The sequence below is a fragment of the Rhea pennata genome, chromosome 1, assembly GCF_028389875.1.
Source record: "Rhea pennata isolate bPtePen1 chromosome 1, bPtePen1.pri, whole genome shotgun sequence".
NCBI lineage: Eukaryota > Metazoa > Chordata > Aves > Rheiformes > Rheidae > Rhea > Rhea pennata.
In genome coordinates this window covers 74,241,962-74,264,552 of record NC_084663.1, presented here as the reverse complement: position 1 = coordinate 74,264,552, position 22,591 = coordinate 74,241,962, and the positions used below count along the sequence as shown (strand labels likewise).

The window sequence follows — 22,591 nt, the reverse complement described above, 5'->3', positions numbered from 1 at the left end:
CCATGTTTAAAATATTCTTTAGCTAATAGCTCCTAGCAAGAAGCATGACCCAGACAGACATAAACATCAAGATGCTTGGGTCTGCAACTGCAGTGTTCCTGGAATGTGCCCAAAAGGAAGGGGTTGCCCCATATAAGACAAAGTATCACAGCACCTTGCTGACTGACACCTGCTCCATTCACCCGGAAGCAGTGGCAATTTATAGTTCCTCAAAATCTGGTTCTTTGTAAGGCACTAAACACAAACTCACTCAAAACCACGTCTGGAGCGTTAGACAGCACTCACCTCAGCAAGTGAAGAGTCCATCATTGTAATGGAAACAGGAAGATCTGCACCAGTACAGTTACCAGCAGAGCATATTTTCCACCTGGCAATACATACTTTATTTGCATATTGCCCAAACAACACTGAAATATATTGCCTATTTTCCTTAAGCATGTAACAACTGAATTCACCATTATTTATATAGTCAGACAGCTGGTCTCCCAGAGAAATAGAAGTTCATCACAATCCCTCCTCCCTCAAACAGCAAGAGCCAACACCAATCCTTCTCCCAACCTCCTCCAAGCTGTGCAGCTCTACAGAAGGAAAAAAAAGAAAGAAAAAAAAAAAGTAGCAAAAGCTTCAAGAGCTGCCAAGAATTTACTTCACGCTGCCTGCTTCCGCCTCTTCAGTAATATCCTCATCTTTCTAAGTACTCACCTACAATAATTAGAGATTGAAATGTTTAAGATTGAGAGATTCCTATTTGAAAAGTTTTAAAAAGCAGCCCAATAGGCAGGATTTCAGCATTCCTGTCCTAAACTCTGCAAAAAACTGACCACTTAAATCCAATCAGATTTTGGCTCCTAAATGTAAATTCAATTTTTTGAGTTAAATACTGAAAATGGTCACAAGAATGCCTACCTTATGCCTCAGTCTCCCGCAAGAAATCAGAGCGCCATATTCGGCAGGTGATTGCACTAAGAGTGTCACCAAAAGGTTCTCACATTAATCTTGTGAGATACAGATTCCTTAAGAAACAAAGTGTTATCCAGAAATACCACTAGCTGACGACTCGATTTCCTAAAAGCAATGCCTTAGCGCTGAACTTAGCACATACAGGGGATGCATCTTTCCTCTGGAACATGCTATATCACATGACTTCTGTCCTTCACCCCAAAAGAGGTTATTTTGCCATCTTACTTCCACTCAGTTGATGTCACATCCAGAGTAGACCCATGTCCCAGACTGCAATTCTCAGATGTGCAGCTGCCAGAGCTCCGCTTACAGTGGGGATGCCAGATGGGCACAAGAGACTTATTTGGACATGAGGGTTCCAAGGTCAGAGCATCTGTTAAGAGATACAAGTATGAAGAATGTTGGTCATAGGTGAACTTAGATGAAGTATTTTGAGTTTTTGCCTGCAAGTCTAAAATAATCAAGAAACAAACCATCATAATACTGATTTATAATCAGGCAGCTCTATCATGGTAAGAGCGAGCTTGGTGAGGTGTTCATCTGTTCTAATCTATTTTATAAATAGTCTTTAGCACAGGGCTGAGGATATCATCAGCTTATAGAAACTTCTGTCTGTGGCAACTTTGGTGTTGAAATTGTTCTATATGGCAGAGGAGGGCAGAATAATTTATTAAGGTCATTTTTGTAGCGGTGTTTTGTTGGTGCAAGCCATAAACACCTACTTTATTTGTGGCTGAAATGTAACATTACGGCAAGCTATAACCATCCTCCCAGTCTGTGCATTGAAACAGCCATTCTGAAGTAGCAGAGCATTCTTTTAAAGAGCATGTGCATTTAAGCAACATCATCTTTGATTTTCTCCAGTTTAGTGTAAAATTACATTTGAGAATTTTATAGTTTCTCTGTTCTCAGACACTACCCATGTTGTCCTAGCTTATTGCTGGAGGAAACTATCTACCTACAAATTCTTAAGTTTGTTCTTCATTTCTGTGGTCCTACAAGCCAGATGAATCAATGGTTGTTTTTAGTATAACTGGTAATTTTTAGAGAGATGCAGGAAAGTCTGAACAGCTTATGAAAGCAGGAGATAGATGAACAAATACAATGAGTTCAGTCTTGGGAGCTGTGCTATCTGTTCAAGTTTTTACCAGGATTGACCTCAGCTCAATTAGTGAAGTGGCATGACATCTCTCGCTGTCTTACTGTGCAAGTTTACAGGCTGAATGGCAATAATATAGGCCTGTTAACTCAGACTGGCAAGTGTCTTGTCAGGAAAATAGCTGGATATATGATTTACACCAGAAGTTCTTAATCTTTTGGGGACTGCTGGTTGACTGACAGGGAAGTCTCATGAATCACATGTGAAAATAAAGTCAAAAAAGTTTTTCACACTGTCTGGATTCTCACTTAAGCTTGAGCAGAGGCTCTCTTGATGAAGAGCACCATGTGAAAGCGATTTCTATTACAATTCATTTCAATATCCTGCATTTAGTGCCAATAAGACTGTTCTAGACCATCAAGCAACTCTTACTATATTTCATAAGAGACAGAAAAATAGTCATTACCACCAAGTCTTACCTAATAAAGGTGTAAGGCACCAGCATGAAATATCTGCAGGCAGCAATCTGAGAGATTCAGTGCACAAACTGGGTCCCTCAGTCCACAGTTTTTTAGAATAGTAGAGCTGCTATTTAAAAAAAAGTGGAGAGCAATGATACTTTTCAGTCATGTTTAATACATTAATACCCAGAGACCAACAAGGTTCCTCCTCCAACAGCTGCATCTGCATAACATTAACAGTTATACAAATACATCATCTGTTGTATTTTTCCCAGAAAAAAAACTCATATCCCTTAATAGGCAGAACAGATACAGAAAAAGGTAGAATAATCCAAATCTTAACATGACATTTGTAGCAGACACGTTGGTTCCAGCTAGGTAAGAGGGGGAAAATAGGTGAGACAGGCAGGGCAGGAGACGGGAGTGGGGTATTCTCTCTTCTGGTTACAGTAATCTTACAGTAATCTGGCTACAGCAGTCAGACGGAGGTGGAGATCATTCACCCAGTGTCTGGCCCCTGCCACACAAGCCATGTGTCCCTCAGCAGACATAGTAGGGCAGCTCCAACTTGAGCTCTGCCACATGGCGAGAAGATGCTGCCTGGCTCTCCCCCATCACCCAAGACACACATAATTTATTCGTTGTTTAGCAGTGAAGAGACTTCATCTGAAGATGGCTAGAAGGAACTCCTAAAGCAACACTTACTCAGCTGCATTTGACCATATGTAGTGTGAATAATGAAAAATGGAAGAAAAGTAGGAAGATGTAGCCCTATCTGCAGCCTCTGATCCTTCTCAAAAGGCAATTTATCAAGCTCTTGTGTTTTGTCACAGTGATTAGCTTTGCACTAAGCTTTAAATATACCTCTGCTTGCATGTCAATATATGCATTTCTCAAATAGATTTGTTGAATGTTTAAGACTGGCAGAGTTTCTGGCAAGGAAAGTTATTTGCTCCAGGTCATGACCCTGACATCTCCCCTTCCCCCTCTCTCCTCTCCCCCCCCCCCCCCAATCAAGCAAATAAGCATAAACAGGAATGTCACATTTTAGCAGATTCAGCAGTGGTCAGAGCAAACACACACTTACCTTCCCTTTTACAGGCTCGGTTGATGTGGGCAGCAGCCTATAATCAGATTCTTCATCTACAGTACTCTGTTGCAATAGAGAAACAAATTAAGGAAAGCAGTCATAAATGAAAAGAGCCGAGAGAGAGAGAACACTGTACTACTGGTTATGTACAAAACGGAATTTTATCTTTCTAAGCTACCAAGAGAACTGTGCCAGTTGTTTCCCTTTGCTAATTTTAGCCTTTAGTTCTGCAGACCTTCATGCAAAAGTACAAGTTTTATTCGCATGCATCTGGTGCACAGTTTTGATTCTGCTCCTCTGATGCCCTGTTATGACCTAGGATACACTGCAGGATCTTGCATTTGTCTCTATAAATACCTTGTTGTTCTATGTTAAATCCAGACTGTTCAGTCCCTGAGATAGTAGTATTCCTCAATAAAGGTGTGTGTGTGTGGGGGGAAGTCTTCCAACCATATCTTTCCTCTCCACCTCTTTCCAAAGAGGAAAGAAAAATCTTTTCTAGAAGCAAAATCTTCCAGAGGTTTATAATTTTCAACATATTTCCACAGAAGCACAAAGGTAATAACTATCTTACTGCCTATTCCAATACTTAGATATTAATAAAATTTTATTACAAAGTGTTTCATTGTTATTTTCAACAATGTTGAACAATATTGTTATTTTCAATTTTTCGCAGAAGGGAAGGCTAATTATGAGGGACAAATCAAACACACACATCAGAGAAAACTTCCCTTGCTCCCAAGTTAAGGGATCACAAACAATTATTTACAGTGAAGCCTGACACTGCATCTTTGGCTGTGAGCTCCCGTCTGCTTTTTGCAGAAGACCAAAGGAAGACAACAGTTATGTGCAAATCAGCATGCACAGTCCACTCTGCCTCCACAGTAATATACGTGTCAGAAAAGAAGAAACGAGATGCTACAGAATTGCTTGCAGCTCATCTTGGCTGCAAGTGTCCTTCCACCACAGCACCTCCTGTGCAATGCTATTTTCTTCTCCCACCAGACAAGCTTCATACCTGACGTTGCAATCCAGAGAGTTGCTCTTTAAGCAGTTCTTTCCTCAGTGCATTAACAGTTGCTATGAAGAGACATTCACAAATCTGAAAGGGCTCCTTATAACTTGGTAACAAGCAGCTAGATATTACAGTGTCTTTAAACATCACTACTGCCTATCACAAAAAATTTTTGCCCTGGATTAGTTACCTACAAGAGTTTTTACAGGAAACAGTTTTGAAAGTGTATCTTATTTTGCAAGTTGCACCATACAGGAAACACTGGATACTTTTCCTCCCTGTGGTTACATCTCTCTTATTTTGCTATGAAGGAGAGAAAGCTTCCCTATCTAAGTATCAAGGTACAGCAGTTCCTTATGGAAATGGAGGATTCTATTACAACTTTTTGAAAGAAGAATATTTTTCTCTCCAGTTTGATATCCTGTTATGAAGTTTTAAGGCAGATGAGCTTTATTTTATACTTTGAACCTAGAAGCATTCTTTGTTAAAGTTGGACAACATAAGGGCCTGCCTGTTGTGGCTTCTAGCCTGACACAAGCCTTATTGCAGCATGTGCCTCACACCTAACATTTTTTACTGCTATAGGAAGGGTTGGGAAGAGGACATTTCATTAATGCTGTTACTCAGTGCAAAAGCCAGAACAAAAATCCAACCCTCAATGGCTTATTCAGCTTTCAGTGGATTAAGACTGTAGCAATCACTAGCAAGTCACGATCAGACATCTGAAAGGTAGGATGAGCTGTGCCAGGTGACTTTAGTTGAGCAACACCTTTCTTGGCCATCAGGTTCCCTGATTTCTCAGCTGTTATCATGAGGGTGGGGAGGGGAACCTAGGGGAACAGGATGAAAGAAAACAAACAAAAAAAAAAAAAAAAAAAAAAAAATCCAGACAAACCAGCCCCCAGGCTCTAGTCAGAAAAGACCTGGCTGGTTTTCCCTGGAGAAAAAAAAAGGAAAAAGGAGAAGGAGAGGGGGAGGGAAAAAAAAAAAAAAAAAGGCATTTTGCCTACCAAGAACAGCAGCACACATTGCCTTGAAAAATGCAGCCTTGAGGCCAAATGCTCAGTGGGCATAATCAGTCAAAACAGTTTCCGCTCAACAACAGACACTCCAGACTTTGGAAAAGAAAAAGCCACATATGCTAGAATCAAACAATTGCATTCTTTAATTGTCCAAGCTTTTGGTGATAAGAAACAGGTAAGTAGTATGAAATTTCAATGCTTCCTTGCACTCATGCATACACAGGCATTACAGTGGTACAATGGATTTCTACCAGAGAGATCAGCCTGACACCCCACAGTTATTCAGGAGTACATAGCAAACAAACAGCAAGCAGAAGGCAGGAAGCCCAGGGAAGAAGGGAAACTGGCAGGAGTGAGATGGGCTATTCAGATGCAGGAACAGTCTCTCCAGTGAGGAAGTGCCACCTATGGAGTCATTAATCCTTCCTCCTCCTACTGCGGACAATGTTAGGAGGCTTTACAGGTTTGATCCAGCCTAACTCCCACTCAGCAGGATCCCATCTGATTCAGAGCCCAGATGCCACAGTTGCAGACCTCTTAAAAACTTCTACAGAGCATTTTACCACAGGGTGACTTGAAGGTCAGTCCTGTTCCCCCTTGCCACAGTTAAACAACAAAGGATTTGTCTATTCAAAAGTAAATAAATATATGCTGGCACGTGCCAATAGTTACTCACTTTTCTGCTCTTCCATCTTTTCCTGAAGTAACTGGCAAGTGCTCGTTAAAGCTGTATTCATATCCTTGAGTTTTTGCTGCTCAGAAATGGCTTCCTCTAACCTGAATTTCAAGGATGCAGCTTCTTCACAGACAGAATAAAATGCCTCAACTTGCTCCTTTGCCTAAGCATAAAACAGAATTTAAGAAAAGGAAAAGTCAGCCTGGCTAGCATAAGGAGCCTCTATAGTTCATGTAAGTGAAACCAAAGTGCATCTGTTCTCTCTCAGGAAGTGATAAAGCTCCCTCTGAACTTCTGCATTTTCACATTGGGGTGGACTCTGTATGGGAGCTATTTTTGGCTTTCTTTCTTTTCTTTCTTTTTTCTTTTTTTTCTTTTTTTTCCTAAGCCACCACAAATATGCAATGCTGCCTCTTTCATCAGCAAACTGTTGTCACCACCCCCTCAAATTTTACTTCCTCTGCTGGTTCCATTTTTGCAATGAGGCACTCCATTCTGAACATGCGATTTCCTTTCCCAAGAGCAGCAATGCATTGTGTGTAGCTTTTTGCATCTGCTCGCCCCCCCCAGCCTTAAAAAAAAAAAAAAAGAAAGAAAGAAAAAAAAATAGAAGGAACTAGATGGTCCCTTACCTGTTTGTTGGCATCTTCGAGCTGCTTTTTAGCTTTTTCTAGATCTAAACCAAGAGCTTCTGCCTGGCCAGCAGCTTCTTCGTGCAACTGTTTGACAGTTTCTATCTCACGTTGTCTGCAGGGTGCGAGAGCACAAACCACAACCGTTACTGACATTTTAGAACAGGCATGCCTAGGAGATGGCACACACACCAATTGTTGAGACATGCATGAAGAACCATATTCAGCTGTTACATATCACAGCTCCCCAGAATCCAGCACTAGGAAATATTTTTTTTTCCCTTGCCAATCACAATTTAGCCTGGTAGGCAGGCAAGGCCTTCTCACAGTGGCTCTGCAAGTAGGAAGGGAATGGAAGGTTTCCGTGCTTTCTCTTTGACTGAACAGTGCAAGGGCTGTGCTGGTCCCAGCCAGCTGGGTATCATAGTTGAAAGGTTGCTCTTGCCCTCAAAGGGCAAGAGCTTAGTAGATCAAACTTTAGCAACAGTCAGATGATCATTTTGGCTCGTTATTTTGGAAAGTTAATGATAAGATATCAAGTCAACCAGTCTAGTAAAAATACCCTGTAGCTATTGCTGCAAGTACACAGCTTCACATGGTTAATCTCTCAGCAGCATAGAGAGTATTTTACTTGACAAGCACTTGACAAGCAAGCAGATACCACATACAGAACTCATGCTAAAGATGATTGATAGCTTTCAAGCAATTCCTTGTTTTTACACACGACAGAAACCCTTTCCTTGTTTATTTTCTAACTTAACCTTCATATGAATTCCTTCCTGTCACCACAACAAGCAGTGGCGATCCAGGACAACAGCTTTAAGAAACAAGCTATCAGTATTTTTATCAGCTCTTTTCTGAATAAAGGAAGCAGAGATGGAAGGCTGACAGCAGGCTTATTAGCCACAAAAGCAGAAAAAGATAGGCACAGGAGCAGTATGACTGCTCAGCATCAGCTCTCAGGGATGCCAAGCCCTAGGAAGCTGCTCATATCCTCACCCCAGGTAAAGACATATATGCAGATATAAATATTTGGCAAAGGATGGTAGAAGAATAACGCTATGGATAAGCCTGGCTTGTACAAAAACAGCAAGTTCAGATTAATGGTTCCGCCAGAGCCAGTTTGCCTAGCTCCTTACCTGAATGTCTGAGGAGATAGAGAAGGGAGGGAGGAAAGGCAGAAGTTTAAGTCTGTTTGCTTTTAGTGACATATTTATAAAGTCAAAATGCATAATAGGAATCACATGGTAATAAACCGAAATTTAAAACTATATTTTCATATTTAATGAGATGACCCACTGAAGTCATGCCATTAAGAAGCTAAGATAGTACATTGGCTTGAACTAGCAAACATCTCCAAAAGCAAGGATGCTTGCAGGCCTATATTTTAGAGGTCTCTGGTTTCACATGCAACTAGCAGTTTAACAGTTGCACCTGTCAGATAAGTAGGGAGGGTTTTTTTTGTTGTTGTTTTATTTTTTTTTTCTTTTTAACTGCTTAGTTTGTGGTCTCCCTGGTGTTTCTAAGAGACATCTCCAATATCATACGTTACTACATACACAAATCTTAACTCCCACGCAATGTAGTGTTATACTAAAAGCAGATGTGGGCCCCAAGACAGCAGATAATTTTCTTTGAGAAGCGAAGTCTTCAGAATTCAGTGATCTTTGCTCTTCAAGCCATTAAAAGCAAAGAGCTTTGATGAGGTACCTGGAAGAGAGCTCTTTCCTCAAGAGAAGTTGCTCCGTCTTTGTTCGCCTCAGGTTGCCTGCCATTCTAATAAAATCCTTATCTAGGGATTCTTTGCATTTTTCTAAGAGACGAAGTTTCTGGACCCAAAGCTCTCTTTTTTCTTCTAGCTCTTGCTTGAGAATCTGTGAAGTTTTGAAATTGAATTGCAACATAGTTAGATCACAGAACTAGGCACAGGGCAGAGCAGAGCCAGTTACATGACGAGAATTTCCTAGCTCCATCCTTTAGTATAGCCATCCACACCTGACGCTACCTATAGCAAAACGCTGTAACGAAGGTGGTGGACCCAACAGTATTTTGCAAATCTACTTGCACAGCCTTTGGTTGGGGGAAGGGCAGGAGAGAAAGGGAGGGAGATGAGGAAATGTACTGTTTGATAAGAAAGATCTTACAGAGGAGAAACAAGGTTTTGTTTCACACAGAACAGTATTTTGTTCAATTTAATAGGTTAGTGAAACTACCTAAGCTTTATACCCATACCCTTCTAACTCCTGACCCTGTCTGGATGCAGGGAGAGACAGGCCAGATTCCTGCCAAGCATTGCTACTTTTTAAAGTTAAATGGAGCAATATGTAACAGTTATCATATTCAAAACTTAAGTCTTGTGTACACTGGTTTGATTTGACAAGCAGTTTCCACTTTTTTTTTTTTCTTTTTTTTTTTCCTCCAAAAAAGTGGCTTCCAAATCAGAAGCCATTCCCAGTCTTTCTTTCCAGGGAAAAGCTAGGGAATGTAGACAGTCCTCTTCCTGTTTGTCCCTTGTGAAACAAACATACTTAACAAATGTTTATAGTAAGTAGGTACTAAAAAGACAGCCAAAGACATAGCACACAAAGGATTCTTTACAACTTGCCCCAGAAAGCCTCCAACACAAGTTGCCCAGATATGGTAACAAAAATTTATTTCAGAAGGTGAAATTTCTAATAATGCTCAACTTGCAGGAAGCCCTAAAACTGTCAGTTTAAAATTCTATGATCCTTTTCCTCAAAGTGCGCCTCTAAGTCCATTGGCACTGATGTGAGTTTGGAATTACAGAGGTGATGGTGGGGAAGATGAAAAACCCATGCTTCAGTTGCTTTCCTGCATATCTAGCAGATGAAATGTACCCAAAAGCGACTCCAGCAACAAAGATTTTCAGTTTCCCCCCTACAAAAACAGAGGTAAAAGGGGAAGATCGGAAAAACGAAGTCTTCGGAAACAAAGGACGCAGTGTTACTTAAAAGTGACTTGCAGCACGCAGCACTGAGAAAGAGGAATCCAGTTATCTTTCTCTGATCTTGTTCAACTGAACAAGCAGTTTGGAGAGCTCAGCTTTTAATAAGCACTTAAGAGTGAAAGAGATGGGCAGGTAGGAAAAAGGTTCAAATTTCTAGGATATTTCACTAGTTCAGAGGGGGAAAACCTCTCTCCTACAGATATGGACCACCTTACCAGTTTGCAAGTTCTCACCCAACGCTGTTTGTTAGCTAGGCACAGAGAAGGGCAGCGTGTTAAGTATCACATTACAAAAGGTATCCGAGCAATTCCTTTAGATAGGTTTACTGCAGTGTCATTGGATGTGAACACGTGCAAATGCCTGCATCCTGAAGATCAGTTTCTCAGCTAGAACAAGCAACCCTTGCTGTTAGCAATGGTATAGTTTTGAGAGATAAGCAGTACAGGCTTATCAGGGCACATGCGCATTGTGGCAAATTCATGTCTTCCAACAGGAGAAGAGTGAGAAAGTCATTGCTCTCACCCTTTATATATACACTTAAGTACACACACAAAGACATACTTAAAGTTTACTGCATATAATATAGAATATGGTTTTAAATACACTTAAACATACTAAAACCCAGCAAAAATTGTCCAATGTATATTGCACAGGAATCTGAGGAGGATAAAAAAAGTGTTCAGGCTTCCAGTGACAGAGTAAGGTTTGAGATTTAAGTTTTTTGTAGAAAATGCATTAAAAAAAAAAAAAAGAGAGTGAAAGAAGCTACTCTGATTCAGCTTTTTTAATTTACTGTTCAGCTCTGTACACTGTGTTTTCCATATACCTGTCTTGTTCCAGCTAGGTGAAGACAATACATTAAATCACCTTCTGTCCCCAAGGGTTCCAGTAGCACGTGGCCTTTGATTTTTAAATCATTTTGTTCATCCTTATTAGCCTCTACTAGTTCAGTTGTTTATTGCATTACTGTCTAGGATCCAGAACATGATTTAATTGCCAGCATGAACTCTAACACCCATACCAAAAGTATGTAGCTTCACATGTTTAAAGGGAACAACATCTCAGCATGGACGGTGAATTAACAAGTATCTTTTGGCCATAAAAACTTTGAAGGAGGAAACTTTTAAGACTGAAAGGTTGCGAGCACAAGCCAGCAGTTTCCTAGATTCTATCCAGAGTCATTCTGGGGTGAAGAGGCCAAGAAATTCTTGCACCTTTTCAAGGGGAAGTTTTCATGATTTACACTAAAACAAACAACCCCCCACCCCACCCCAACATAACCAGGCGTTTGCTGCAATACTCCAGTGATTGCCTCTGCCTGCCCAAGAAGAATGAAGAGTCAACTGCAATATTTTTCAAAATAAGAGGAAAAGAAAATTAATACTCTGCTTAAAAAGCAGACAGCTTACAGCAGTGTGTGCTATGGCATCTTCTGCTATTACGCAAATGGGATGAATTTGGGTTTGAGACTATTAAGGTTTCTAAAGACAGTGTTAATTTACAGTGCAGTAGAGTTTTCCATAGTAGTATTCCTAAAAGCAGATTAGTAGGAAGGAACAAGTTAGAGAAAAGTTACCCCCAACAAGACAAGCATTTAAGAAACTGCTGTTGCACAGGAGGGGAGGGACAAGAGCAAGAGGTGAGTCTTGTCCACAGACTGCTGCTGCTACTGCATACAGAAGTTATTCTTGCCACACAGATACTTTGAGCTCAAGTCTTAATTCTCAAGCTTCACAAGAGATATGAGGAATATTAGAAATATTATAAAAGATTAAATTGTAAAATATGTATCTGTAGAAACCTTTCATGAGGAGTGTCCACTAGAAGCAGAATACTGCCTTTCCAAAGAAACCAAACTCTGATGGTTATAAAGCATCCTTCCTCCTCATCACAATGGTGAAACCATCCACTACTTACTCACAGTTTTAAATAATAATAAAAAAAGCTTTATAACTCACACAGCATAGTGTTGCCATCTACTACTTATACTGCTTGCTTCATTTATCCTTTCCTTTGAGCCTAATTTTAACAAAGTGATATTTTGTACAAGATAAGTCAGGAAAAGCACAGCATTCAGGTGAAAAGCTGTCATTTCTCTACTTCCCCTGAACGCACTTACAACAGAAGATACTTATTTCTGTCCTCATAGTCATATCTGACCCCAAGTGGTCTGTTGTGACCTCAAATAGTACATATAGCATGCAACAGTAAGACACACACCTCACATTTTCGGCACAGGCCCATTATTTCACAGAATAGAGTCAGAGAAATAGAATTACTTACTCCAAGCTTTCTCTCCCAAGCCTGCTGTATGTTCACATCAGGATCTTCCACCCATTGTAAAGAAGCCATGACAAGCTCCTCTGGTTCAGTGGCTTCTTCTTGCTGGGGGGGGGGGTGGGGGGTGGGAAAAAAAAAAAAAAAAAAAAAAAACTGTAGCATTTCAAGTACTAGCCTGGTGTAAAGATGCCTGGGTTACACAGAGGGAGTGATAGCATTAAAGTAGGCACCAAGTGACCCTGGTAGAGTATGTATATCCCTGAAAAAAAGATAAGCTATTCTCATTTTTTCAAAATGAGAAAAGCTGATCAAATAATCTTGGAAAAGATTTAATTAAAAGCCTGATGAAAAGAACATAGCCTTATTCACATATGATATGCTACTGACCAGATTTTGTATAATAGCTTTAAATTTTTCTCCTGCGTGTTCAGGTCCTTGAAGTAAGAACAGCACTTCACGGTCCAGTGTTTCATCCAGACATGTCCATTCAGTCTTGGTAAGCTTTGGAAAGAGAAGAGAGTCAGTTAGGTTATTTTGACATCTCTTTACTACAGAACTGCATCAGTGACATTTAGATTTCTTTGAAGAATCCCTGCATTGTATTTACCAGAAGGTCAGAGCTACTGAAAACTTGAAGCTTGTAAAGACTTTTGAAAAGTATCATACCACGAGGATTAAAAAAAGAAACAAATAAACAACAACAAAAAAAACCCCTCCAAAACAACCTCCCCCCTCCAAAAAGGACAAGCCAAGCCGCTAAATGATCTGATATAAGTTTTCATGTCAGAAGCAAGCAAGTAGTAGTCAAAAATCCGCTAACTTTATTCAGAAGCGGTAATACCAAGAGAAGCCCATATTTGCTTTCCAGGTAAAGGTGGAATCTTGCTTCTCGCTAGAGCATTTGAGAATTTGAGAAGTAACAGCTATTATTGCAATACAGACTGCTGTGCAAACTGCAGTAGGAGACTGTGTAGTGCTTTTGAAATAGAGCTGCCTGGCCGTTTTTTTCCCCTGATTTCTGGGCCTGTATTTTCAGTCCTTTAGTAGATTTTTTTTATTCTAAGTACTACCTCTTCTTTGCAAGTATTGTACAAGCACACCAAATACTAAAGCAAGTAGCAGCATGCCAACTTGATTCTTACAAGAAAAGGCACTGCAAAAGGCACTGCAATAAGTTTTCTTTGTCACCAGCTCTGCTGAACATTTTGCATCTGAAGGGAAGACAACAATATAAGGAAAGACAGAACAAGACTCCATGAAGTATTTTAGGAAAGTAGCCATGCAGGAGTAAGATATAAAAAAAACTGAAACCAAAACCACCCTACAAAAGTAGTTGTTTATCAATAGTTCCCTACTGAAATACTGAGAAGTTAGGAGAATAGTAAATCAGAGACCAAAGTTCCATTGCTCAGTGAAGTGTGTCTGAAGTGATCAAAAACACAGGCCCTAAAGGGAGCCAAGCCACCTGCCAGGTGTCTCCTGTGTCACCTGCAGGACACTACAACTACAAACTAACAGGCTCAGTTGCAGCACTAAATTTTGTCAACTTGTGCCTGGGCTTAGCAGTGTCTGTCCTTATCTCTTTTGAGTAGCTATCCAGAGATCACAGGAGAAAAAAAAAAAAAAAAAAAAAAAAAAAAAAGGACATGACTGGAAGAGACCAGAGTTTCCATTACTCCTGCTGAGGTGCAAGGTAATGCTACCTATAGAGAGACACTTATCAGAGTTTCTGAAGAATAGATTAGATGACAGAGACTCAGCCACCCTCTGAGGGAGATTAGTCTAGTGGTTAGTTGCCTCTTTTACTGGATTAGGCTCAAGAAAAAAAGCAACTTCTCCTCCTGCAACTAGAAATAATTGTGTCCACTGCAGGCAGCACAAAAAAAGTAGAACATTACTTCTGTAACAGCCTTTTACATATTTGAGATATTTGAAGATTCTCATCTCTCCTATCTGTCTGTTCTTCTGTCAGCTAAATGACTCCAGCTCTCTCAGCTATATTTTGTAGGTCATATTTTTTAAGATGTTTTATGTGCTTTTCTCTGGACCATGTCCAGCGTGCACAGAACAATATTGTAATCTTCACATTCTACAACTGCCATTCTAGGACAAAAGGATCCAGATCCCAAGGTTATCTAACAGTCTTCAGGGAATGAGCTTTATTCTTCATTTACTGTTGCGAGAGAACTGAGATAATATTCTGTAAGATTTGATTCATACCTCAGAAGATTGAGCAAGTTCCAGCTCACAGTGCAGTGAGTTTGTTCCTTCAGCAATACTGCTGTTAAGTTTATACATCAATGGGAAGCTCAGACCATTTCTAAAAGAAGTTGAAAACAATAAAGAAAAAAAAGCAGAAAAATACATCAGCCTTTTTTTGCCTTTTGATTAATTGTGTTTTCCGGGACTTGCTCAAAATACTCACGAGATCAGCTCCTGCTGCATGTGTTGCATGTTCTCCAGTAGCTTATTTTTTTCTGCTCGCAAAGTCTAAAACATACATCAGACCTTGTTAGAGAGTTAGTTTCTGTGCAGAATAAGCAGAGGATATGCATGTCTTCCTCTCACAGAATCACAAGCTAAATTCAGTCCTATACCTCTATTATTGAGGAACATTCCGCAATGGTTGACTTCAGTTCTTTGATGTCTTGCTCCTTCTGCAAAGGTTATGGAAGAAAAAAAAAAAAAAAAAAGAAAGAAAAAAAAAAAGGAAAAAAAAAGCCCCCCCACATACACACATTTAAAGCGCATAAGCTAATTTATGACGACTAAGATGCTTTGTAGCTACTATACTATACTACTATAGTCAATCCTACACCACAATAGTAAGTTGTGCATTTGAGGTTTGAGCAGCAATTCATTTGCTGGCACTTTGGCAGCTTTGTTTTCGGCTGGTGGGGGGTGAGGGGAGATGGGAAGAAAGGTGCAGAAAATGAGAAGGGGAAAGCACATTTTTAGCATGAAGTGTAACCACATAAGATAAAAATAGTTGCAAATTTGAAGTAATATAGAGTCAATTGTCTCACATATTGACTAAAAGAAAGCACTTGGAAGACGTTTTCTTATGTAACTCCTGGAATTAAGGGGACAGGACAATTCTTCCTAGATGCTGTGTTTTATCTTTCACTCTCTGAGGTTCTGTACCAGCAGTAGCAGATTAAACTAGACAGAAGAACTTCAGTTTTGGCAGAAATTCTGGACTGTATCCTGTCTGGCATGAGTTTTAATGCTAAATGACCCCAAAAATAAATTGCACTGTTTTCCTGAACAACTTTACTTTCATAAGTTTTCATGATTATAGGCACAGAAGATAGGGGCCTGCAGATAGAACATCATCTAACAGAAAGGTTGATAGAGAGCATTTCACACCTCACAGTAAGACTGAGGAACTAGTAGAAGTAATAGCTTTCTTCGCTCTGCAAAATAGCGATCATGTTAAGCCATCACGGTAGAAGTTACTGCACAGACAACCAGGACATTCCTCAGAGAAAATATGAGCCTACAGTAGGAGCTCTTGCTCTCTTCCCTTTTATGACTTCTTCCACCTCTTCCTCTTCAAGAATATTTGAGGTTTTTGAAAAAGGTGAAATACCCAGAAAAATATTAGGCAGTAGTAAGGTCATAGAGCAAAGTTCCAACTTTTCCCTGGCAAAGGTGAATGACCTCTGGTGCTGAAGATTAACAGAATAAAGACAAGTACAAGGAGTTTTGAGTGCTTTCCATCCTTATGCATCTTTTGCAGTTTTGGGCCAAGAAAAGAAGGGTTATCACATTAATTTCCAGTGTCAGTCTTATCCATCAAGATCTATGGAAGTTATTTAAGCTTACGAGTAAACCCTGACCCTAATGCCAACAAGCAAGATCAGTTTTCCAGACCAGTTCATTCAAAATTATGCAAACTAGTTGCTTTCACCTACAAGCACATGCAATGTAGCAGATTGTAAATCAAAATTCCCATCTAGTCAGTAGGCTTGATGACCCTTTCTTTAAAGAGGCCAGAGAAATTTGGAATCATTCAAGGAGGAGAAATTGCAATTTACTCAAAAATATTAATTCCTTTGTACTCTGAGGCTACTTCTGGCAAAATCTGTAAAAAATGTCAGCTACAATATTTATCAGGATTGGATTGAATTACACTGAAGTTTGGTTATCTTGTCACTGTCAAATTCAAGCTGCAGTCACTGTTAGGCTCTCTACAAAAGTGATATATTTCACCAGCTGAGTTAGAGCATCTTCTGCTAAACACAAACTTCATTAGCTCTTGCATTATTCATGAGACTGGAGAATGCAAAAGTCTACAGTTGAAAACAACATCAGAAATGTACCTAGGAAAAGCTTAAGTAATTGCATCTCAGTATTGAGAAAGGTTAGATTTGTGTTTCTGTGCGATTCTGGATCACCATGTCTAGTCAGACACAAATAGTAAGCAACCTAACTGAAGGACATGATGCGTGTGTGGGGAAAACACCAAAAAAACCCTTTTACAGGTATAGTTTTCTATCAGTCTTTTAAGGAACTAATCTTTAGAAGTTTCTATGCATTTTTCTGAACTCTACAGGTTTGTTATAGTTGGTACTTTTTTTTGGGGGGGGGAGGGGTGGGGAGGGGGTGGAAGCAAAATCCTGACACCCTTAATTATGTTGACTCACACCCAGTTCCTCAAGTAGATCTCGCCTACTTTGAAGCCATTTATAGGATCAGGTTCTGTCATGTAAGAACATCAGAAAAAAACCAGCACCACAGTACCAGCTGCATTGCTTTTCAGCGAAGTGTCCCTTATTCAGTAGTGTCAGATAAGACAATAATAAAATAAAGCAACTAACCTGGACCAGGCTTGCCTCTTTATTCATCACAGTGCTTTCATAGATGTGTGCTTGGATCTGAAGAGTGAAGAAATTAAAAAGTCTTCTAGTCATCTGCATGTACAGTGGTAGAAGTCTGTTCCTTTATCTTACTCGGAAGGGAAAAAGGGCATCATGATCCCTTGTTTTGAAAGGTCAGCTTATTTTCTGAATACCTTGCATACATGCTTCAGAGTTAAAATCATGCACCCAGTTAAAAGTGAAAGAAGAGTTTCAGTTCCAACAGCCATATTTGTCTTTTCTATCTAGGCTTATGGTTTCAGCAACAGCAGCCAAAGTGTTATTTTCTAATATATTTCTTGAAGTTGTAGGGAAAATATTTCCTAAAAATGTAATATAGAGGGAAGAATGAAAGTTGGATTGCTTATATTAGCTTGGTTTCTAGGCTCCAGATATCAATTTTCCTAATCAAAGCCATCATGTTGGTTAAGCTACGATCACACTCTTGTTCTTCAGTACAGACTAGTTCAGGGTTGTCTACCTAACAGAGGTGGAATTTCCCCTCTGGTGGACCCAAGTAAATCGCAAGCTGTTTTTTTTTTCCCTCCTAAAATTAAAATGCTTACTTGAAGCTCTGCTGCAGTTTTAGACAACTCCAAAATCTTCTTTTGAAGTCCATCAATGTCCAGGCTGTTCCTAATATTCTGAACAAGATAATAGTGTATTTAGGCACAGATATTGACAGCTTCTTGTAGAAGAAACTAAGAATAATGACAATTCACCCCTAAAGCAGTGCCAGCATTTATGTACAAACAGAAAGTAGGACAAGAAAGTTTTGTTTTTATACTTTTCAAAGCTAAGGTCTGATGCTGTAAAGGTTGGCACTGCCACAGCCTCAGGGCTGTCTCACAAATGCTTTGGACAAGAAGAATTGTATGATAATTTTTATGTGGTGGCATTTATGAATGTGCAGTTTTCTCTAGGTGACCCTGCTTGAGTGGGGGGTTGGACTATATGATCTCCAGAGGCCCCTTCCAACCTCAACCATTCTATTATTCTACAATACACATTTTCATATCCAAGCAACTCCTCAAAGTCAGAGACAGAAAGTAGGAACTTGCAGGATAACATGAGCTCCATCTTAAGGCATATCTCCACTGGAAACAAGCTTTTGGTTGAAAAGTAATATTTTAAGCACGGGATTAACTCAGTAACACCAGCATCTCCAACAGAATTCTAAGGAGTCCATTTTCTATTCAGGTGAACAGAACTTTTCCCATTGAAATGATTTCTCCCTCAGTTTTCATTTCTTCAGTCCACTGGTTGAATTAAGTAAACAAAACAAAGAACAAAACTACTCCCTCCCACACACAATTAGATCTGGAAAACTAAAGGAAAGCTTTTAGATCTGCAGTAGAAGAACTATTTTTTAGAAGTATACAGCTGATCAATAGCAATTCAGATTTGTGAGTTTGTGTTTTTTTTTTTTTTTTTTTTTTTTTTAGAAAGGCTAATCATGAATATGGTAAGCATGCAATAAGCAATGATTACGATACTATATGATAACAGATTCAAGATTCTGTTACATACTAGTTTCATTAGCAGTATTTCCTCCAAGACTCCTAGCTCAGTACTAATGGATTGATCTGAATGGAGAAGCCCCCATCCAGCTATCACATTTCTTTGGAGTTAAAGTTCTATACAGAACTCCTCGTTTGGTTCTTAGAGAAGGGAAATGGAAACCTCAACTAAAAAGACAAAAGTATTAGATGAAGACTGTTTCCATACAGAGTATATAGACAGAGCTATGTTAACTAGAAATATCTGGAGTTTGTCTACTGAGCTTTGAAGGGAGTATGGGGGAAAGCTATTTTGTTTCTGTCCCTCTCATCCCCCTCAATGTCCAATCCTTGCTTGCCAATCAAATGGAAAGGCTGAAGTACAGTGGAACTTCAGATATAAAGTTTCATGACAAGTTGTTCTCATAAAACATTTTGTTAACCTAATTAGCAGCTCAGACTTCAAAAAAAAAAAAAAAAATCACACAAACTTTTCATTTCTTAATTGTGAGCTTTTAGCTAGACAGGGACATGTATTTGCAAAGCAGTGATTTATTTTACCTCTTCCTGAAGAGATGTCATTTTGATCACAAGAGACTGATTTTCTTTTTCCTTGTAAATTAAAAAGAGAGAGAGATCAGTCATCATGTTTGAAAAGCAACAATTCTTAAGACATCTGCACAAATAATACTTCTAACATCTTTTTTTCTATCATGTCAAGTTCAACATTTAAAGCCAAACTAATCCAAAAAGCAAAAGAGTGCAAACACATTCAGGTCCCAGTATGAAGTTGTAGTGGTCCCTTTTTATTGTGTTAGAGAGCACAGCAGAATGAGGAGTGCTGTGACTGGTGCAGCTCATGAACCCTTACTGATACTACACTTGCTAAATTCAAGGTTGACTTTAAAACTTCAAATCTGAGCAAAACTCAAACCACTAGAAGATTGGAGGAATGTATTTAAGATTAAAGTATGCATGGCTAGCAATGTTCATATCTGAGTCAGGGCAGCTTTGGAAAGCCTATATGCCACACTATGCTATTTCTGTCAGACCAAATAATAATAATAAAATAATGATATTCCCACATAGTGTCTCCATAGCTTGGGAAACAGTGAGCAACTTGTAAGCAGAGCTATGAAACTTCCTAGTATTAACTCCTCATCTCCTGCCACCCTCAATCTCCTTCTTTTATGCACAAAACTCCTGTAGTGATTTGTGTAATCAAAGACAAAAAAAAATTGTACATGCACTGGAACAGGTTAGCAAGAAAATCCTGTGTTCTTACTCTCTAGGGAAAAAGGTTTCTCTGTTGTTGTTGTTGTGTTTGTTTTAATATCCATGATCAATAGTGCACAGAGGCATGGAACACCAGTATACAGCTATGACAAGTAGATACAATCAGCGCGAACAAGGCGTGTGGCAACAGCGCAAACCTGTTCTTCTGAGAGCTTGTGTTCAGCTGTCTAGCAACACCTGCTAAAGCTGCAGCCACAACATCAGTGTTGTTATCACACTACTTAACACATGTTACAGTCACATTGGCTTTGCTACCTAGGCATCTAGGGTACAATTCAGATATTTTCATGTAGTAGCTTGCACCTTCTTAGACACTCCAAAGTATGCTGCCTGACTTCCAGCTGTCAGTCCAGAATGAACAGGTTTCCAATAGGTCTTTGTCATATCCACTAGCCCATGTGGATCTCTCCAATAGCCTGGGATATTTCAAAACAAATTTCTTTCTCTGGGCATCTGAACTGAGCCTCCTGTCTTCTTTGCTCTGCAAAGGCCACGTGCAACCTCAGACTCCTAGCAGGACATCACAACTTCAAAATAGATGAGGCTTGATCTCACCAGTGTGAAAGTTGTCATCTTTAAGTTTAATTATATGCAAGATGATTAAAAGTGCCAGTCTACTGTGACTACACTGTAACTGATAATAATTTGAAGAGATTTCTGTGAAAAAACTAATTGCATCACATTAAAAAAAAATATATTTTCAAACTAATTACACTTCAAATTCACTTTACAAACCTCAATATTTACCAGGTACTGCTGTTTTTTTATGGGTTGATTGGTCATATCACTATTATAGCAAAGTGCAAGAAGTTGTACAACTTAAGCTAAGAAGTAAGATCACCTACTAGCTGTTTATTCTGACACAGAATCTCCTGTCTCTTTTCTTCAGAGAAGTTCAGGTTGTTTCTTGCTTCTTCCAGTTCTTCTTCCAGCAACTTGACTTTCAGAACAGAGTGCTGGATACTATGGGGAGGGAAAGGAATCCAGGGAAACCATAACAAGTTACTGTTGGTCATTAGATAGGCTCAAAATACAAGAACAGTATTTTCAGAAGTCTTCAGGGACTCGTTCTTTGGCACAGGGACTCAACAGAAGAGCAATAATCAAGTCCATCATCTTTGTGTGGAAAGAAGAGCTCATGGACTTCATGGAGTCCCTAGCAAAGATAACACCTATCAAATCCTTTCACTTTGTACTTACCTAACAATTATGTGTTTAATGGTTAAATATATCTGGTTGCCCAAACACACACACAGAACTTTACTGTACTTTATTGTTAATAGTTATGGAAGTCATTTCAGTTCAGTTTTCAGAAATCAGCTCTGCGTCATTTTATCGTTATCCTCATCTGATACCCCAAGTCTCTGCATGTTTTCCCAATGCAGCAAGACTTTTGTTACTGCTAGCTCTACACAGAGCTGAGACCACAGGGTCTGACACACATGCACATGTCCCACATTAAGACAGGAGTTTTTCTGCCCAGCTAGCCTCCCCTGAATAGACTAGGAATGGTTTGACAGTTGACAAAACTCCATCACATTTGAATTATTTGGGTCAGATAAGAACTATGAACTCACTGTAAAAATAGTTGTGCACTCATGGCATTGATGAGTACACAACTCATCAAGCTGCAACCATACTAAGCCATATATGCAGACAATTCACTCCAGTTCCTCAAGGGACTAGCAAAATAGCTCTTACATGCTCATTTTCCCACTGCTTGGCAAAGAGTGTTTGACCTAGGACTGGAACCTTTCCAGTGTTTAGCTGTTCTCTTGTTATATTAGGCCTCCCTCTTTGGCTTTAGTTGGATTCAGCTTTACCCTAGGAATTGTTTATGTGCACCCACAGAGCCTTAGGCAGCAAGAACCAGACTTTTGAACCAGTCAAATGACTTCTTTTTTTAAATAACCAAGAGGTACAGAGCAGATGGTCTGGCCACAGCATTAAGTCATGAAACTTGCTGCCCAAAGTACTAGTGAGGCTAGAAAAATAAAGCAAGATTAGCCTGCTCCATAGAAGATAGGTCAGTCCACGACCATTACACAGACCAGGTGCACCAAGGTCTCCCACCTTTTTATTTGTTGATGTAGATCCTCATTATCTACCATTAACTTATTGTTGGCCTCATCCACAGCTTCCAGTGTCAGCTTCAATTTGTTGTTTTCTTCCTGAAGCTTCTGGTTGTTGTACTGCAGGTCTGCGACACAGGTTATCAAATCAGAAGTCTCCCTGTTTCAGTAGCAAAGCCAGAAAAGATAAAAATAGGTGATCACTTCTAACTTAGGCTTTTAAAAATCTTGGTGTCATGTTGCTTTGACAAGAGTGGTAAGCAGATAGCTTACACATGACTGGTAACGCCACGAGGCAAGCATCAAGGTTGAATGACTACAAGACAATACCTTAAGCCTTTGTTAATCTCCTCTTAGGCTATCATCAATACAATAAATTAGCTCCAAAAGTCCTGGATCCCTTCTCTTCCCCCTGAACCACTCCTTACCTACACTCTCAGCTAAAACAACAATTAACCTTTCTGAAATTCTTAGAAATGAGAGGAAAGCTTCAGAAGGAAGATCATTGACTATGTATAAAACATGAAAGTTATCTTTGAAATTTCTGGTGCCCTTAAAGGCTTTGCTATTACCAAATCCAAAATCATAGCCAAGATTATAAAAAGAAATGACCAAACAAAATTAAGAACCAGAAATTCAGGAGACAGTGTCTTCTATTT

At 39.5% G+C, this 22,591-nt stretch overlaps 1 protein-coding gene across 1 annotated transcript in view; it reads right to left on the bottom strand.

Moving 5' to 3' along the window:
- The window catches only part of IRAG2 (inositol 1,4,5-triphosphate receptor associated 2), a 39,734-nt gene that overhangs the window by 13,840 nt on the left and 3,303 nt on the right, over positions 1-22,591 (bottom strand). The window contains exons 6-23 of the mRNA XM_062591907.1: positions 21,934-22,092; positions 20,706-20,823; positions 19,126-19,176; positions 17,632-17,709; positions 17,027-17,083; positions 14,801-14,860; positions 14,629-14,693; positions 14,424-14,523; positions 12,573-12,704; positions 12,207-12,308; positions 8,666-8,829; positions 6,956-7,070; positions 6,324-6,486; positions 4,629-4,690; positions 3,608-3,673; positions 2,539-2,647; positions 1,186-1,333; positions 286-367 (exon numbers count right to left, since the gene is read on the bottom strand). Of these exons, the coding sequence (XP_062447891.1) occupies positions 286-367; positions 1,186-1,333; positions 2,539-2,647; positions 3,608-3,673; positions 4,629-4,690; positions 6,324-6,486; positions 6,956-7,070; positions 8,666-8,829; positions 12,207-12,308; positions 12,573-12,704; positions 14,424-14,523; positions 14,629-14,693; positions 14,801-14,860; positions 17,027-17,083; positions 17,632-17,709; positions 19,126-19,176; positions 20,706-20,823; positions 21,934-22,092 (1,831 nt within the window). The remainder of the gene's footprint in view (positions 1-285; positions 368-1,185; positions 1,334-2,538; positions 2,648-3,607; positions 3,674-4,628; positions 4,691-6,323; positions 6,487-6,955; positions 7,071-8,665; positions 8,830-12,206; positions 12,309-12,572; positions 12,705-14,423; positions 14,524-14,628; positions 14,694-14,800; positions 14,861-17,026; positions 17,084-17,631; positions 17,710-19,125; positions 19,177-20,705; positions 20,824-21,933; positions 22,093-22,591) is intronic.